Raw genomic sequence first — 19,303 nt, forward strand, 5'->3', positions numbered from 1 at the left:
GCTACATGTTTTACAAAGGTCAGAGTTTCAAAAAAGAATAGTATTACTCCTTTAAAAAATGGACTGAACTGGTTTCTGTGTCTTCTTTGCGTTTTCAGATTGCTGACAGAGCTGGAGTCTCCCGCTTGGTGGCCCTTCAGCTCCAAGCTTTGGAAGACTGTGCCAGAAGCTAAGCCCAGGGAAGGCAACTCTGTCACTAGTTGTAAACCTTCGGGAAGAGAAGGCATAGTGATCAGAATTCCTGCCATTATCTCCCAAGGGACAGCATCCCAGTTTAGGCCAGGGGTGCTCGTTATCCTTGTGTCTGGCTTGGAAATTTACGACTCCAGCTCCTCGCTCCTGCATAGGTTTGAGAGGGAGGATGTGGATGACATTAAGGTCCATTCGCCATATGAAATTAGCATCCACCACCGGCTTATCGGCAAGCCAGATGTGACTTATCAGGTGATGTCCGCCAGGATGCCGGAGGCCATCCCCGTTCTGGAGGTGCAGTTCAATAAGAAGATGGAGCTGCTGGAAGATGCCCTGGGGTTTGGGAATGCTGGAACCTCTTCTGCTGCAGAGAGGGGCCACTTAGTCCAGCAAACAGGTGAGTGACTGGTGAGATGAGGGGGAAGGGCATGGCTCCCACCTGACAGCAGCCTCACACACCCGTGGGAGATATTTATCAGATGCCTCAGGGTGACTGCTAACCTCCAGCGCTGAGCATAGCCCACTTGTTTATCCAGCCTGTTTTCTTTCTGCTTGACATCTGTGAATCTCAGGCTCCTGAGATGCATCACATGCTCGATAGATAGGTGGGTTTCAGAATAGGTTGGTGCTAGGGCTGAGATGTGGCTTTTTTGTAATGCCCAAAGTTCATGCTGAACTTCAGTACCCAGTGTGGTGGTGCTGGGAGGTGGAGCCTGGTGGGAGATGTTTGGGTCATGAGGAATCTGCCTTCTTGGTGGCTTGGTGCCATCTCGAGGTAATGAGTGAGTCCTCACTTTGGGAAGGCTGGATTAGTCTTTGCAGAAATGCCTAGTTCCCAAGAGATTGGGTTGTTATAACACCTGAACACCCCTCAGTTCTGTCTCTGCAAGTTTCTGCTTCCGCTTTAGCTTTCTCCACCACGTTATGACATAGCATGAATGTCCTCGCCAGAATGCATAGCCATGCCCCATGCCCTCGAACTTCCCAGCCTGGGGATTGGGAGCTAAATAAACCTCTTTTCTGTGTAAATTAACCCAGTCTCTGGTTTTCTTTTAAGCAGTGCAAAACAGACTAAGACACAGTCAGAAAGGGCTTTCAGAAGGAAGCTCCAAGCTTGGTGTTATCACCTGTTGTGCCTCACCTCGTCGGAGTGAGTCAGGAACCAGCACTTCAGAGGTGTAACTAGCACCATCCCCACCTGCCTAGTGGGCTTGTTCCCGCCACTCCTGCCCAGCCCCCTCATCTCCCTGGGCATTCATCTGGCTCCTCCCAAACCCACACCCAGACATGCATTGGGGATCTGCCTCTTGGGGAACTGCAGTGCGGCTATTTGTGATATTCCTGGGTGCTGTGTGGCAGGTGCCCTCCTACAGGCATTGTGTGAGACACGAATGTCTGCTGGGCCTGATATGGGACAGACTAAGGGGGCAGGAAACACAGGCACTTGCCTGGCCACCAGTTTCAGCCTCCTCCCTAGCACAGGGACCTGACAGAACTGACTTCTCAGTGCTGCCTGGCTGACAGAGCCAAGTGGCATCTTGGTGTTTCAGTGCTCGTCCCTCACTTGTGAGGTAGAGCAACCTGTGCTTTGTTTTGACCCTGTGGTTTTGCTATGTGGATAACCCATTCTGTCTTATTTTTTCCTGTTGGCCTTCCTCCCCACCCTCAGATTTGTAAGATTTCCTTATCTCGTAGATATTCAGCCCTTAGTATCTTTGGAGGCTGCAAACATTTCTTCCACATTGTCTTCCTCCGCTACAGAATTTTTTTTTTTTGCTGAGGCACCTTTCCCCTTTAAGGTTGTTTTTGAACCCTCGTTAATAAATCCCAAAGTCATAAAATGCTTCATTTTCTAGTGTTAGCATCATCGTTATGTATATACATATACATGTACATGTACATGTAATATTCATGTATATGCATGTGCACATGCATCACATAATGCTTGTTACATGCACATACTGTAGTGTGTGTAGGTACAGCACACGTACAAGAAATCATCTTATTAACTTTGTTCGTCAGATATCTGTGAAAAGTAAGAGATATTCGCTACTTTTCTAGGTTCTTGACTTTTTCTCATAGGCGGTTGATTTCAGTTTCCATAACCTGTTTCCCTAACACTTGAATATTTTGTTTTTCTCAGTTGTTTCCAATTTCAAGAAGAAATATGTAGATCTGGTTCCATGGTACCAAAATGTTGGAAATATGTCTTTAAATACTTAATAACTTTTTCCCATGGCATTTCCAGATTTTTATTTGGCCCTTAAGGCAGACTTTGAAGCTGCCCCACAAAAAGGGAGAAGGGTGGGCTGGGCCAGCCAACGTGTGACTCTCAGGGTCTGGCCACCTTGGCCCGAGGAAGGGGATGTTGGTGGAGCCCCACTTGGCATACACCACCTGCGTGCCCTCACCCAGCATGCCCCTCCTGGAAGGATGGTGTGGAGACTGTGGGGACAGACATGGAATGCCATGGACCACCTGGTCCACAGTAATTACTGAAGACCTTAAAATGGACCAACTGTGTACCCTCCTCGTGTATGGTATGTGGTTGTATTACAGAGAACCCACTATTATTTTGACTTGGGTTGGGGAGGGGGCTGCAGAGAGAGATGTGGACACAGCTGGAAGAGAAGCATTGATGTCACAGGAAAGCAATCGTGAGAGGACCCGAAGTAGCCAACTTTGTTATTATAAGGGTCATATGCAGACCCCAAGTGTCCCAGAGAGATGGATGCCGAGATGTGCGAAGTGGGGTTCTGCTTGGCAGCCCCAGGTCCACTGGGGCAGTGCGCAGATGTGTGTGACCTCCTGGAGGGCCATGTGCTATCCTGTGGGGTGATGACTACATCTCAGCGTCCACCCAGGGGGTTAGGGGCCACCCTGGGGCTGGTCACACTGAGTTCTGCCTGCTGGGGCTTGAGGGTGGACCTATAGGCATTTGCTGGACTGAGGTCACAGGAGAAATTCTGTCCTCAGGGAGGCGTCAGACATGTTTCAAAGGTTTTTACTAATGGGTCAGGCCCTCGTCTCATGTAGGGTGACCTTTTTTATATACAGTGTCCCAGCTGTGGGCTCCAGCCCCAGGAGCTCACCTGAACTGCTGTGCACAGCAGCCATCCTGGTTGCACTTGTGTGGGGCATGCATCATACTTGCTCAGGATCGTAGACATGTTTCCTGGGTACTCTTCATGCAGACAGGTCCCCTACGGCGGGTGGAGGAGTACTGTCCCTGGAACCATGGGGTGAGTTGGTGAGGCGGTGTGGTGGCATGGTCAGCAGCACCCTCCTGGTCCCGTGTTGGAAGCTGCAAGAGTGGAGGTGGAGACCATGACGGAACGGCACCCAAGTGTGAGTGGCCACATGGGGGCACTCTTGCAGCGCTGCAGGGCACTTGGCTTGTGAGTGACTCACAGGGTGGGATCCTTTTCAGAGCCCTCTATGGGGACCTGGGAGATGGGGATGCCCGCTGCCAGGAAGTGGAAAGCAGAACTCAGTGGCCATGTCTCTGCATGGGTGTTTAAAGGAGCCTGTTGTACTAGAACAGTTTCAGTCCCAGGAGAAGGTGTGGTCTTCCACATCTGTCAGGTGGTTTGGTGACAGCCAGGCAGCCGGGAGCCTACCTGCACTGTCCTCATGGGTGCCCATGCTTGCCTGATCTGCGTGAGCTCAAGGAGCCCCCAGGGTACACACAACTGTCATTCTCCCATCTCCCTGGGTCCTGTGTGGCTGTGACCATGTCCTGAGCTCTCAACTGCCTGCATGGCCTTCAGGCCTGACCAGGGGTCCACACAGCAGTCCCCCTCAGGACCTGGGCCCCATTCTTCCATGATTGGCCTTTCCCAGCCAGGGAGGAAGCCCCTGGGAGGTGCCTGGCCCTTCAGAGGGCTGTTTGTGCACTTATTGATTCTTCCCTTTGCGGCTCACGACCTGTCACCTTTCCAAAGAGGCCTCCTTACATCCAGGAGTCCTCCATCACCCCGTGGTGCGCCGGTCTCAGCTTCCCACCCCAATGAACTTGGTTGCCATTCTCTCCCCCAGGGGCTGTCTGTGCTCATGACAGCACTTACAGTGGGCAGGACCAGAGCACAGAAGGTGCATACATGTGGAGGGTAACATGACAGGGTGGTGCACACCGGCTGCTGAGTCCATCTGTGTACTGTTGTCAGGGTCAGGCCATCCTTGAAGGCAGGATGCCCCAACTGGAATGGAGCTTGGCCTGGACAGGCCAGCTTTGAGATACAGAAAACTTCCTGGCCCCATGTGTCCACGCCGTCCCATGGCATGTACCAGCTCCACTGTGTATTTGTGTGTTGCCTTGGATATGGGATGTGTGAGCTGCAGGCTCTCCTATGTCAGCTCCCAGCACTGCCTTCTGGTTGAACATGTGTCCAGTGTGCAAGGACCCTGCCAGGCATGGTGTCCTATATGGGGGTTGGCATTTCTTGGGGACAGATGAGGCATTTGGGTGCAGAGGTGGGGCTCACCTGAGGACAGTGCCGTGGGAGCTGGTCTCATGTTCAGGGGGCTCCTCCCTGGCTGAAAGGGCAATCTCCCAGGGACAGGTGTCCACAACCCCTTGGCCAGGCGGCCTTGCTCGGGGTATCCCCACAGCCTGTACCCCTGGTCCATGGAATTGCCACTCATCCCCTTCCACCATGAACTGCTGTGAACTGGAGGCAATGGCTTTTGTTTATGGAGATTGTCAGTGACTTGAGACAAAACGTCCTCTGCAGAACCAGATCAGCTGTCCTCTGAAGGAATACTCCGTATTAGCCACCTGAGGCAACAGCTCTGCAAGCAGCCCAGCCCTGGAAATGCAGCCGTGGTGACAGGACCCCTGCCCCACAGCCTGGGGAAAACACCCCTAACTTAGCTGCTTGCTAGGAATGAGTGCTGCCCTCTGTTTCAGCTTTCTGAGTGTATAAGCAAGACCTCAGCTGTTGAAATCCAGGAATGGTCAGTGTACTCTCTGATGTAGCATCAGGTGTTAAAATGAAGTCAAGTTGCAGGTGGGGGCACAGAGGTCCTGCCCTTAGAGCCTGTGTGGAGCCAGGCACTGTGGCACATGCTTGTGATCCCAGCACTTTGGGAGGCCGAGGCAGGAGGATCACTTGAGGTTGGGAGTTCAATACCAGTCTGAGCAACATAGCAAAACCCTGTCTCTACAGGAAAATTAAGTCCTGTGTCATCACTGGAGAAGATGCTAAAGAAGGTACACACCAAGCATGGTACCTCACAAGTTAGCATGAAGCTGGGACACAGTGGCCAAAGAGGTGCATGAAACAGCACATGGCTAATCACAGGCCAGACTGAGGGAAGATGGCTGCTGCTCTTGGGTGCCAGGGCAAGGCCTGCATGGGGTGCAAGGGTGGTGGACCAGGTGCTAGACTCAGGGTCCTGCGGACACAGGAGCACACTAAGGGAGGGGGATATAGGTGGGTGGGAGGCACTGTTGCTGCCTCTGGGCATGTCCACAAAGGATGCACAGATGCTGTCAGCACCAGGTTATCGCGCTGACATCTCAGATCCGGGCTGGTACTGGCGCAGGACATATCCTCTGTTTGTTCCTCTGTCTCTTGGGCTCGGCCAGTGCTCTTTGGCTGACCTCTTCAGAGAAGTGCTCCTTGTTAAGTGACATTGTTTAAGACCCAGCCACTGGGAGCTGCCTGCTGTGTCCCAGCTTCATGCTAACTTGTAAGGCTGTGGTGATCACTTCTGAACAAGCTATAGGTGTGGGCTTATGAGGTGCTGGCCCCAGAGACCCCAGAAGGGAAGGCATTGCATTTGAGAGGCTGAAAAATGACCTGGAGACAGCAGAAGAGTCAGGGGCTTCATTCAGGAACTTAGGCCCAGGGAAGGGGGCCCAGGGGCTGCTGTCTGGACAGGAAATACTGCCCCTGAGTGTGAAAGGTACACAGGTCACACCTCTAACATAGGGCAAGGCAGGGTTAAGCGTGAAGGGGGGTGGCTAGTGTGTGGGCACAGTGTGGAAACACACTGACACATATGTCACGTGTACACAGAATGGCTGTGAGTTCTCTGTAGGGCAGGATTTTAGTATCGTAATGACCTGAGGATGAACTAAAGGAAAGCAAGGTTGTGGGCGTTGGTCCAGGGGACCCATTCTGGTCAGAAGCAGCCTGGAGGGTGACTGCCTCAAGGAAGGACATGCAAGAACATGCATTATGCAGGGCTGTAAGATATGGTCAGCAGGCAGAGGACATTTCATGCATAGCCTCGGCATGACCTGTGTGCCCAGGCCAGAGCCACCCTCAGGACCCCTTTCCAAGCTTCATCCTCATATTGGGGCCATGTTCAGGGCATGCTCATCTTATCCTGAGTATGCATTGCCCTACTAGGCCAGAACTTTGGAGACAGTGTCTACACATAGCTTGAGTACTTTGCACACACAAATTATGACACGAGTGTGGTTGCTCGCAACCAGATTTTGTTATTTTTATTTTTTGAGAGACAGGGTCTCATGCTATCACCCAGGCTGGAGTGTGGTTGTGTAATCCCGGCTCACTGCAGCTTCCACCTGCTGGGCTCAAGCAATCCTGCCTTGGCATCCCTGGTAGCCGCGGGGGGTGGGGGCACAGGCAAGCTACCAGCCCCAGCGGCTTAGTTTTGAAAGTGTGGTGCAGAAAGTCAGCTGTCTGTGTGATTGTCCCGTGGGTTCTGTTCATGAGACTTGGGTGTGGAACTGCAGTCTTGCCTCCTCCCTTGAGGCCTGTGCTCCCTTGGTGTGGCTGGGACCAGCTTCCTGTGGGCCTGGTCCCTGCACTGACCCGAGCAGCTAACGCTGCTCTGCCAGCCAGGCACTGCCAGGGAGGGAGAGCGTGTGAGAATCATCTTGGCAGATGATGGCTGGAGGGTTGTGTGCGTGTATGAGGGGACAGTGCCCCCACGAAGGCAGGGTCATGTCTTGGGTCTGAGTGGTTGGGCCCGCCCTTTGGCCCCAGTGAGCACTTTTGCCCCACACATGCTTCCTCATCTTTCTGGCCTGTCAGGCAGCTGCTCCCAGGTTGTGCATCTTGTGCAGCCATCACGGAGTCCTGCGCAAGATGCCTGCAGGCTCTCGGGTCGCTGAGGCTGCCTGCCTACCCACTGGCCCAGCACAGGAGCCAGCCCTCTTTCTACTTGTTTCTTGGTATCCTCATCAATGACCCATGACGGCTGGGCTGGGTGCTGTATGTGTTGCGGAGAAGAGCAAACATGAGCTTTAACTGCCCCTTATCTGGCTGGCAGGTGCCGACTGTAGCTGGGGCCCTTTCTAAACAAAAGGCAGGTGGCATTCTGCGGAAGGTGCGGCACACTCACACACTGCTGGCCGTTTATGTCCGCCCTCGCCCTCCCAGGTGTCTCGTGGCCCTGCGGCTCACTGCAACCCTGGCAGCGCCCAACTTCTAGCCCTAGTCCGGGCAGCTCTGACTCACCTCCCACCTGGCTGGCTGGGCCCCAGGGCCATTTTCTGTGCTCTCCAGAACCACAGCATCCCACAGAGAAACTCAGATGTCCCCACAGTCATGTGGTTCATGCACATTTCCCTGGGGCTGCATGAGAATTGTGTTTTATGCTCCAGATCTTTAGTCTTTTCTCACAGAAGCAGTCTCCACTCAGGCGAGGGGCCTTTCTTCTGGGAGACCATGATGGAGTCAGCCCTGAGGGTGCAATGTCACAGACTACATCCAGTTGGAAGCCTGTGGATAGGGACTAGTACAGTGCCTGCGGAGACTCCCACTGGGGCCAGGCAGGATGGCTGTGACCCTCTCAAATCTTGCTATTTGCTGTCCCCAGCACTCATGCCTTCGTTGCCCTTTCTGGAATGTCACCGCTGATCGGCAGCTTTCCCTTGCAGCATCCGGGCTGATGGGCCACATCGACCACCTGGCGCCACCCACAGGAGTCCAGGAGGACAGGCTGCTGCAGCTGCAGACCCGTCAGCCAGTCTTCTCCGAGGGAGATGCACAGGAACTGACCCAGGTGAGGTGTCTGCAGTGCCCCACCAGCCTGAGCAGCATCCCCATCCTTCCACAGGCTATCTCTTCTCCCGTCTGCACATGGGTCCAGTCCCCTGTGCTGGCCTGTCCTCTGGCAGGGGTGGCTGGTGTCCACATGGCTTGCCACACTCCCTGCAGCTGGGGGGAGGTAGGGAGGCTGTGCCCATCCCAAATCTCCGTGCCTCATGGCACACAACATGCAGCCCATTCAGACACGTTCCCATGTGTGCACAGCTGCCCTGGCAACCACCTTCAGGGCAACCATATGTGCACTGTACTGTGTGTGCTGTGTATATGTATGCAGTGCACATGCGCTTACTGTGTGTGGACATGTATGTATAAATGTACTCTATGCATGTGTGTATTGTACATGTACTATACATGTGTACATTACCTGGACTGCATTTTGTACTGTACATATGTGTGTATGTGTTGTGTAGAATGTGTGTGTACTGTAGGTGTGCATGTATATGCACTGTGTATATGTATGTACTGTGAAACATGCAGTGTTGCATGTGTGACTGTGTGTGTACCCTGTACATGCATGTATGCCTACTGTGCATGTTCTGTGTGTGTTTTGCTTGTGTATGTGTGTTCTGTGCATGTGTTGCACCTGTGCGTGTGTTCCGTGCATGCTGCACTTGTGCGTATTCCATGTGTGTGCTGCACATGTGCATGTGCTGTGCCTGTGTATGCATTCCACATGTGTGCTGTGCATATGTATGTTCCATGTATGTATTGCACCTTGCATATTCCATGTGTGTGCTGCATCTGTGTGTATGCTTGTTCTGCACATGCTGCATGCGTGCATGTTCTGTGTGTGCTGCACCCGTGTGTGTGTGTTCTGTGCATTTGCTGTGCCTGTGTATATGTGTGTTCTACATGTGTGCAGCACCTATGTGTGTCCAGCTACAAGTGCCACAGTCCCACAGGTGTGCTGGCTCATTCAACTCCCATGTGTGCCCAGCACTGGACTCTTGAGAGACTCACCAGTTTTTACTGGGGTGATTGAAATGTATATGTTTGTTATAGGTACTTTTAACTTTTCTTTCTATGTTATTACTGGACTAGATACTGGCTTTTCTTCTTCCTTTTCAAAGACTCTGAAGCAGAACTTAGTGGTCCTATCATTTCACTTGTAAATAGTTTCATATTTATCTTTAAAAGATATGAGCCCAGCCGGGCTCAGTGGCTCAGCCTGTAATCCCGCACCTTTGGGAGGCAAGGTGAATGGATTGCCTGAGCCTGCGGGTTCGAGACCCACCTGGGCAGCGAGACCACCTCTCTACAATAAATCAAAAAATCAGCCGGGCGTGGTAGCGCATGCCTGTAATTCCGACTACTTGGAAGGCTGAGGCAGAAGGATCGCCGGAGCCCAGCAGGTCGAGGCTGCGGTGGCCGGGAGCGGCCACTGCACTCCAGTCTGGGCGACAGAGTGAGACTCCAACTCAAAAAAAAAAAAAAAAGATATGAGCCTTTAAAAAATATCATGATAGCATTCTTACCTTTGAAAATGAAAAAGTCACTCCTAGTGTCACCAAATTCCGAGTGGTGCTGGGCTCAGCTCACTTCTGCGGCGTGTGCCCTCCTCCATTCTCTTGCTGGCATGGACTTGGGAAGCAGAGCTGTATGCTTTGCTGAGACTGCTCTTTGGACCTACAGCTCATCTGTGATGGGACACAGGCTCACCGTTCCCAAGCCCCCGAGTTGGCACAAGGGTCTGGGGCATGGCCTCACGCTGGGAGAGTGTTTCGTGGGTGGCTCTGCCCACGTCCACTGCGTCTGTGTAGGCATAAAGTCCTCTGAGCTCAGCTCTTGCCTTTTTGGGAAAAAGTGTTCATCTTTGCCGTGGGCTATTTTAAAGAGACACCGTTTGTCACTTTTTCCTCCCAGCCTCGCTTAGTCATATGGTGATGGCCCCCAAGACTCTGCTTCCAGCTGTGACCAGTGTGCTCTGCGGGTTGGTGTCACTTCCTTTATGTGCTCACTGACTGCAGGGCTCACTCAGTGCAGGCTGTGCTTGCTTGGGGTTCTTGAGAACCCTAGTGCTATAAAGGCAGATGGACTTTCCTGGGCTTGCCCTGGACTCCTCTTGAGAGAACATCATAGAGTGCATGTGCCTGAGGCTGGTGGGGCCCAAGCATGCCCCACACCTGCCCTTAGGCAGGTATGTCTGGCTGAAATGCTCTCTCTCTGTCTCACTGTTGTGTTTAGGTTGAACTGGGAACAGGGCTTTGGATGAAAATGTTAACTTTTTTTTTTTTTAATTTTAGAGACAGGGTCTTGCTCATCACCCAGGTTGAATGCAGTGGCACAATCCCCACTCACTGCAGCCTTGAACTCCTAGGCTTAAGAGAGCCTTCTGCCTCAGCCTCTCAAAGTGCTGGAATTACAGGCTGAGCCACTATGCTGGCTGCCCTGTTAATTCTGACGGTGGCTGTGTGGTTTGAAAAGCCTCCAGTTTCCACACATCTAGTTTGTACTACCGTGTGCGTGCCTGCCACCTCAACACCAGGGCGGGCTGGGGAGGTGCTAGGATGAGGGCGCAGAGCTGAAAGCAGGATGGGGCAGCTCAGTGACTACCCCCACTGCTCTCTGTCCCTGGGCCTGCGTGAGTGTGTCACCATCTAGCATTCAAGTGAGTCTCATGGGGTTCAGTGTTGGGAATGGCCAATTCCATGCATCGGGCCCTGGCATCAAGGCCAGTGGTGAGCCCTGGAGGGGCTGGCAGGGCGGGACAGCGCCTGGTCAGATGTGAGCCTCCTTCCTCATGGGGATTGCCTAGCTCCACATGAGATTGTCTTTTTTAGGCAAAACACATGTTTTCTATTTAGAGAAGAATTCCTAGCTGTGCAGTGGAAGCACACACATAAGTCAGAACGAGTTAAATTTCTGGGGAAAACAAAAATGCAAGAAACCCTCCTCCATCCAGCTGTGGTTTTTGTTGCAGATGCTATTAAAGCCATCACGCGGAAGCATGTCCTGGTGGGATGGATCATAGCTGGGGTGCCAAGAGAGAGGGTGGCTGAGATCACGTGGGGCCAGGCAGGACCAGTGCCTCAAGCCCTGGGGTCTGCGGTCAGCCCAGGGTCTGCGTCACTGCGGCCATGGAAGGAGGGCTGGGAGGCCACACTGAGTGGGTTGGCAGAGCCCTGGCCCACTCCTGCTGCCTGCTCCTCCCTCAGAGCTGCTGTGCCCTGTGTCTGTGGGATCTTCAGGGCTACATTGTGGATGGGGCCATACCATGGTGGGGCCTGGGAACACAGAACAAAAGACAGCGTTTGGCTGTTCCCTGGGGGCATCCCAGGCTCACTGAAACCTTCTCCTCTTGTCCTGCTTTGGTGTTTTTCCATCCTGCCTCCGTCTGTCTCCAGGGAAGAACTAGGTGACAGCCAGCCCAAGCCACGTCTGGCAGGCAACTTGCAGGGCCTCGGTTCGGCCACAGCAGGGAAGAAGACTAGAGCTAGGCTCTGGTTATTGTGTATGATAGCCACTTGTCCTGGGGCTATGGATCACAGGCTGTTCAGGTGGCACCCCTGGGCTTCCTGTCTGATGGCATCAGGGTGGCTGCATGCCGCAGTCTATGGAAACGCCATAAGCAGCGAATGCAAAACATGTGCATTAAAGGAAGACTGAGTAGACTAATTTAGTTCTGTTGAAGTCAGTGAGTTTAGCAGGACACAGGGTAGGCTGGCTAGGGAGACTTGCACGAGGGGGCGTGGCTGGAGGGATTGCATAGGGGTATGTGGTGGGGGGGCGTCGTGGGACTAGGTGGCTCCCAGACACCTCATGAATGTGGCAGGACCACTGCCTGCTCAGCAGCTCTGTGTTCTGCAGGGTCTGTGTTGGCAATTCACTGAAACATTCCAGAAATCATGCTGGTGTTCTCTGCTTGCTGTGAAGCTAGCTCAGAAGTTACCACCTTTTTCCTTTTCTTTGTGTCCCTTCCTTTTTGGAGACTAGAACCATCTCAGCACCCTCGCACCCCTCTCCCTGGTCTATTTCCCTGTTCCTGCCCCCTCTGTCTCTAATGCCAACATCCATCCATCGGTGTCCTCTCCTGGTTGGAGGAAAAAGTCTGGGTGTGCTGATTGCTGGAGATCTGTGCCTTCAGCGAACGGCTTTCAGCCTGAATGGGCCGCCAAGCCCTGTGTCATTGCCCTGGCTTTTGTGGGTTTGCCATCCACTTGGGGGCTCACAGCCCCATGTATCACTGGGCATCTGTGGGCCCTGGCTGCTGGAGGACTGGGGCACATCACGCCCATGCTGGGACTGCCTGCCAGGCAGGAGACGGAGCTTGTCCTGTGCATGGTTGGACTCAGGAAGACTGTGAGCAAAGAGAAGGAGTCAGGCTTGTTCCTCTCCTGTTTGTCCCACTATCCTGTGTGTGGTTCCTCCAAAGCTTTCTCACATGCTCATTCCGCCCATATGATAGGCATGTTGATTACCATGCTATGTTCACTTATGTTCACTTATGGCTCCGACATAGCACTGAGCTGCTGCTCTGCCAGGATCTGTGCCTTGGTGGCGGATTATTGCATGTCAGCACTCCTGACACTGCATCCTGCATCTCTTCTGGATGCGATACCTTAGGGAGAGCCTAGTGACAAGGACCCCAGTGCCCTCCAGCCTCTGATGTCCACACACACTTAGAGGATGCATCCCAAACCGACCCTGCCCAAGCATGGGGCTGCCCCTCCGTGGATGCAGGATGGAGACTGGATGGCGGAAGGCCACGCCTTGCTTTTGAGGACTGATCTGTCTCTCTCATGAGCTACTGGCCTGCTGTGAGTGCATGTGCCTGCCTCTGTGCCCTTTGCCCCTGCAGTGGGTGAGCTGCTCCTGTGCCACAGCCTTTTGGAGTGTTGGTCACACTGGCATGATGGCAGGGATCCAGGCCCAGGTGAACAACAGAGACGGGGCTGTGCAGCCTGTGCTAGTGGATCCTGGATGCCCTTATGTCAACAGAGCACAGAGGCCACACAGAAGCTGCACCAGCCCCCAGCCAATCCTAGAGCAGCTCCCAGGCTGGCTGGTTCATGATACTTCCCATTGGGAGGACTGTCCCTGCCCTCCAATGTTCCTATCCTCCATCATCGTTTAAAGGGAGGGCAAGTGCCCTGGTCCAGTTGTGGGTGGTTTTGCTACTAAATATCTGGCTGTAGAGGGTGGGCATGTCACTGTTGACTTTTGTTATTGAGGTAAAGTATGGATGACCCAGGTCTTGCCATTTTAGCCATTTTCAATGCATTAATTAAATTGACAGTGTCATGGAGCCATCACCACTGTTTCCAAAACTTTCACCATCTCAACAGAAACTCTCTTAAGAGGCAGTGACCCATTCCCCTCCCCAACCCCAACAGCCTCTGTTCCACTCTGTGAATTTGCCGATCTTGGAACCCGTGCAGTGGAATTATGCAGTATTACTCCTCTCGTGTCTGGTTTGGTTCACTCAGCATAGTGTTCTCCAGGCTGACCCTGCTGTAGCTTGCACCAGAATTTCATTTCTTTTTGCAACTGAATAGTATTCTGCTGTGTGATCTGGCTTATTCATCCATGTGGACCTGTGGTTGTTTCTACCTCTTGACTAGAGATTGCACTGAATCTGTAGATTGATTTGGGGAGTATTACCATTTTGCCAACATTATCTTCTCATTCGGGAACACAGCATGTCTTTCTGCTTATTTAGGTCTTGTTTAATTTCTTACAGCGGTGTTTTGTAATTTTTGGAGTACAAATGTTTCACCTCCTTGGATAAGCTTATTCCTAGGTATTTTATTATTTTGGATGCTGTTGATTTAAGTGGAACTATTTTCTTAATTTCCTTTTCCAATTTTTCATCGCTGCTGTATAGAAATGCGGCTGATTTTTGTTGTGTTGATCTTGTAGCCTGAAGCTTTACTGAATTCTTTTATGAGTTCTGACAGGTTTTTTTGTGGAGTCTTTTTGTGGTTTCCTACATGTAAGATTATGTGATCTGCAAACAGGCAGTTTTGCTTCTTCCTTTTCGACTCAGTGCCTTTTCGTTTTCTTGCTGAATTGCTCTGCTGGGATTCCTGTGCCCGGCAGTTTTGTGAGCTGTATGTTTTTCACAAATGTCCTTAATCATATTGAAGAAGTTCCTTCTAGTCCTAGTTTTCTGAGTTGTTTTTTTTTTTTTTCAATCGTGAAAAGATGTCAGGTTTTGGCAATGTGTTTTCTTCATCAGTTGAGATGATCATGTGGTTTTTCTTTTGGTTCTAGTAACGTTGGCTTTCTTATGTTGAATCCCCTGTGCTCTGGGATCAGTACCAAATGAATTTAGTTTGCTGGTATTGTCATGTACCACAAACAATGTGTCAGTCAGTGACAGACTATGTACACAATAGCAGTCCTGTAAGATTATAATGGAGCTGACAACTTGTGCAGCCTGAAGCCATCTTGAGGATCCTGACCCTGTGCAGGCCTAGGCTAATGTGTGTTTGTATCTTCGATTTTAACAAAAGTAAAAATAAAATGTTTTAACTTTAAAAACAAAAAAGTATGTAGATTAGGGAAAAATGGAAAATATATTTTTATAACTATACAATGTTTTTGTGTTATTTCAGAGAAGTTGTAATAACAACTAAGTTGTTACTGTTATTACAAACAAGTTCAAAAGTTAATAAAAATTAAAATTTCATTAAAAAATTACAATAATGTAAAGTTAGTTTATTACTGAAGACATTTCTAAATAAATTTGGTGTGGCCTAAGTGTACACTGTTAATAAAGTCTATAGTGGTGGCACAGTTCTATCTGAGGCCTTCACACTCACCATCACTCACTGTCCTGCAAGCTCATCCTTGGAGTAGCCACGGAATAGCCTTCCGATTAAACAATGACAGAGGATAGGAACGACAAAGGGCAGGGACAGTCCTCCCAGTGGAAAGTCTCACAACCTGGCCAGCCTGGAAATTAATTGCTCTAGGATTGGCTGGGGGCTGGCACAGCTTCCAGTTGGCCTCTGTGCTCTGTTGACATAGGGGCGCCCAGGAGCCACCAGCATGGGCTGCATAGCCCTCTGTCTCTCTGTTGCTCACCTAGGGCCTGGCTCCCCGCCATCATGCCAGTGTGACCAAAACGTTTTTGGTTTGCTTTTTTACTGTACTTTCCTCTGTGTGGATACGAATGGGCTTGTGTTGCAGTTGCCTACGATATTCAGCAAGTACATGCCATGAGGTATGTAGCCCAGGAACAGTAGCTTACACCCACAGCCTAGGGGTGGAGCCAGCTCCGCTGTAGAGGTGTGTGGGAGTGGAGCGCACTCTTTCGTGACCATATCACCTCCCAAAGCGTTCCTCAGAAGGCATCTGCATCGTTAAGCCGTACATGGCTGTGTTTTTAGTATGTTGTATTTTTGTTTTCATTCATCTCAAATAACTGGCTGGTTTGGCTGTTTAATTTTCCATTTTTCTAGTTTCATTGCACTGTGGTCAGAGAGGATACCTTGGATTGTTTCAGCCTGTGGAGGTATGTTGCCCGCATGCTGTTGGTCTGTCCCAGGAAAGGTCCGTGGTATGAGAACGGGCTTCTTGCTGTCTTGGGTGGAGTATTCTGTACACGTCTCTTGGGTCCCCTGGGTTTATAGTGCTGTTCATGTCCTCTGTTTCCTTATTGATCTTCTGTTGAGATGTCTTACTCATTATTGATGTCTATTTATTAGGTTTTTAAAATAGGCTGGGCACGGTGGCTAACATCTGTAATCCCACCACATTGAGAAGCTGAGATGGGAGGATCTCTTGAAGCCAGAAGTTTGAAACCAACCTGAGCAATGTAGCAAGACTTCATCTTTACGCAGAATTAAATATGTGAATAAAACAGAACATAAATAGTCGGCAAGTACTCCACAGTCTTTGGTTCAGGTTGGGAAGGAGGTTTCGTGTGGCATTTGACACTAGGGTGTCCAAGTATATTGAATGATGAGTGAGCATTCTGGGCAGCAGGTTCCTAGACCCAGGTGTCATTCCAGACCGGCAGTAGCCTCAGAAGACGTGCTTGATGGCAGGGCAGTGCAGTCACTGCTTCCGAGCCATGTGACTCGTAACTCAGGGGTCAGGGCCTGTTCCTGTCCCATTCCTACAGAGCAGTGTCTGGGTGAGGTTGAGGTGACGGCAAGGCCTGTAGCAGGTAGGGTGTAGCATCAGGTGCCACAAGCAGTGAACAGATGTGTCATCCACAGCTTCGGCTCTGTGGCCATCATCTTGAAAGAACCACATTTAAAATTTTTTATTTCTTTTTCTTTTCCTTTTTTTTTTGTTTTTGCTTTTAAAAATTTTTTGTAGAGATGAGGTCTCGCTATGTTGCCCAGGTTGGCCTCAGACTCCTGGACTCTTGGACTCAAGCAGTCCTCCTGACTTCACCTCCCAAAATGCTGGGATTATAGGTATGAGCCATGCACCTGGATAACTTTTATTACTTCTAGAGACGGGTCTCACTCTCTGATGCAGACTGGAGTGCAGTGGTGCAATAACAACTCACTGTAGCCTAGACCTCCTGAGCTCAAGCAATCTTCCCGTCTGTCTCCGCCTCCCAAATAGCTGGGATGACAGGCTGAGCCACATTTCGATGCATTCTCAGTTCACTTCATGCCTCAAGGCAACTGCTGCAGCTCTTGGTTCCCCCTGAGGTGCACCTTCTGTGGCACTCAGCCCACATTCACTGAGTATTTCATTACAGAGGATTTGTCGCTCCCTGAAGCACTTACTTCTCTTAGTGGGGAACTCCATTTCTGCCCTGGGAGCAGGGAGCATTCGCTGGACAGGATAGTCCTGGCCAGCCCCAGAACCCTCACTCCCTAGGGCCGTTTCCTCATGGGCCTGGGAGACCTTGGCTGCTGGCAGACGCAGCCCGAGGCTGGCAGGCCCCTGAAGACTTGAGCTTGGCCTGCCATGAGGACTCAAAGTCGCCTCCACGCCTTGACTTGCACCATGGGGGGCCTGTGCAGGGGGGGGCTGCACCCGCCCTCCTCTGCCGGTGCACAGACCACCTCTGCCTCCAGGAATGCAGTGGAGGGTCTCGGGTGGGCCGCAGGGTGGTCTGCAAGTGCCACATGTGACAGATCGCAGCAAAGTGTTCTTTACGGCCTCCAGAGCTTTGGCAGCGGTGAAAGCCAATTTTCCCCCCTTTACCTTCTCTGCAGTGTATTAATGGCCCGACTGGTAGAAGTATTCTGAGCTGCAGACAGCTTGATTTATCCCAGCTCTGTTCTTAAATGGTTGCTAATTTCTCACTGCAAGAAAATTCACAGTTCCTCGATGAGTCAGCTCAGGAGCCAGCTCAGCAGCCAAGTCAGGGCAGACAGGGGCTAACAGCAGCCCCGCACCAGTACTTACAAGAACAGTGGCATGTTGGTGCCCAGTACTGTGTGCCCAGACTGCACATGGAGACCATGACCAGTGTCCTGCAGATAACATAGTCTCCTTGTGACAAGGCCAGGCCTACAGGCCCTGCTCTCAGCCTCACCTACCTGGGTATGTGCATGTGTTCGTGTACTGTCTATGTACTTGCTGTGTACACTTCCATGAGGGCACATTTAAACACTTCCTTTTTGGTAAGAGGACCCTCTTTCTTCATTAAGCTATGTTTCCATGCTTAACTTTTTGTTTTTATTAACAAAACGGAAATGCTGAGGCTAAACCTTCCCCACATTTGCTCTGTGGTGTGCCTGAGTGATCTCACTGTCAGCCCAGACAGTGTTGATGGTGCATTGTCCTAAGTCTTCTGGAGTTTCATGGAGACAGAGGTTCTCATGACAGGTGACAAGCAGAAACTCTTCTTCCAGAACAGCCACCACCCAGGGCAGGAAGGGCTGGCCTGGCCAGAACCTGGAACACCCTTCTTGGTGCTGTTTGAGGCAATTGACTTGTGTTCTCCTGGGTATACTGTGTCAGCAGCCTTTGTTGGCCTCGTTCACTGTTTGTTCCACATGCACTCCTTTTCCTACCCATGTCACCTGGGGCTCCTGGCCTTCACAGCCACTGAGCAGTGTGTCTGATATCACTAAGACTTGTTGCTCAATGGGGAGGTCCTCTCTGTCCCTGTGCTCTCCATTCCTCTCCTAACTGCTCATGCAGATTCCTCTGTTTTGCCTGTGCTCGCATGGACAGAGTGTTTCTTTGACGTTTGTAAAAGTTCGTTTCTCTCAAAACGCAAAATACTGTTAATCAGGTTATTTCTAGGGAGGTAAAACTGCCTGGATGGAAGGCTGGTTCCGGGGTTTATTTATTAGTGTAACAGAGGCCTGGGGAGAGTCTGCTTTGCGCCCAGTCTTTGACTCAGAGCCCAGGAGAGCTCCTCTGAGAGCCACTCGATCCTGCAGAGCTGGCAGCGTTGTGCATGATGACTAGACAGCTTGTCATCTTGGGCCGCGGAAGGAACAACTGTTTGTAAGGTTTGGCCAGACTTCACGTTCTCCATTCTTTCCATCCCTGTTCTATGGAATGCACATGATGCCACTTAATTACTTCAGTCCCTTCTGAAAGGAAAAAGAATCTGGACCAGGATCCAGAGGTGCTGGTAGTTTGAAGGTTAACTCAGGAATGCTCTTTGTCTGCAGACTTAGTTGCTGGAAAGATCGCCCTTATACTTTTGCTGTACTAAATAATTTCAAGTGCAGTTGAGGGTCTCAAGAGTCTGTTTGTGATAAGTTCTCCTTTTTTTAAGGCCTGCAACTTAGTAAGACTTTTTCCAAATCACAAATAGAGCCTGCTTTTATTTAAAATATGTACACAATATAGTGCACCACTTTGGTAGGCAGATTGACTGGTCTTGGTGACAAATTAATTATATGTACATATTATTACTGTGCTTATTAGGCAGAAAACCAGAATATAGATATTTTTGCTTTTGCCATTGTTTCATTGAGGCCTTGTAAAAGGTAGTTCATTCAGCCTTTTCTAAAAAAATAAAATTTTTGTTGTTGTTGTTGTTGTTTGTTTTTGTTTTTGGAGTTGGAGTCTCACTCTGTCGCCCAGACTGGAGTGCAGTGGCCGCTCCCGGCCACCGCAGCCTCGACCTGCTGGGCTCCGGTGATCCTTCCACCTCAGCCTTCCAAGTAGCCGGAATTACAGGCATGCGCTACCTCGCCCAGCTG

At 50.9% G+C, this 19,303-nt stretch overlaps 1 protein-coding gene across 1 annotated transcript in view; it reads left to right on the top strand.

The window, feature by feature from the left end:
* The window catches only part of SNAP47 (synaptosome associated protein 47), a 36,706-nt gene that overhangs the window by 11,275 nt on the left and 6,128 nt on the right, over window positions 1-19,303 (top strand). Inside the window, exons 3-4 of the mRNA XM_008061592.2 lie at window positions 99-589; window positions 8,051-8,175. Coding sequence (XP_008059783.1) covers window positions 99-589; window positions 8,051-8,175 — 616 coding nt within the window. The remainder of the gene's footprint in view (window positions 1-98; window positions 590-8,050; window positions 8,176-19,303) is intronic.

Source organism: Carlito syrichta, unplaced genomic scaffold (genome assembly GCF_000164805.1).
Source record: "Carlito syrichta isolate Samal-C Ts95f unplaced genomic scaffold, Tarsius_syrichta-2.0.1 Scaffold305332, whole genome shotgun sequence".
Taxonomy (NCBI): Eukaryota; Metazoa; Chordata; class Mammalia; order Primates; family Tarsiidae; genus Carlito; species Carlito syrichta.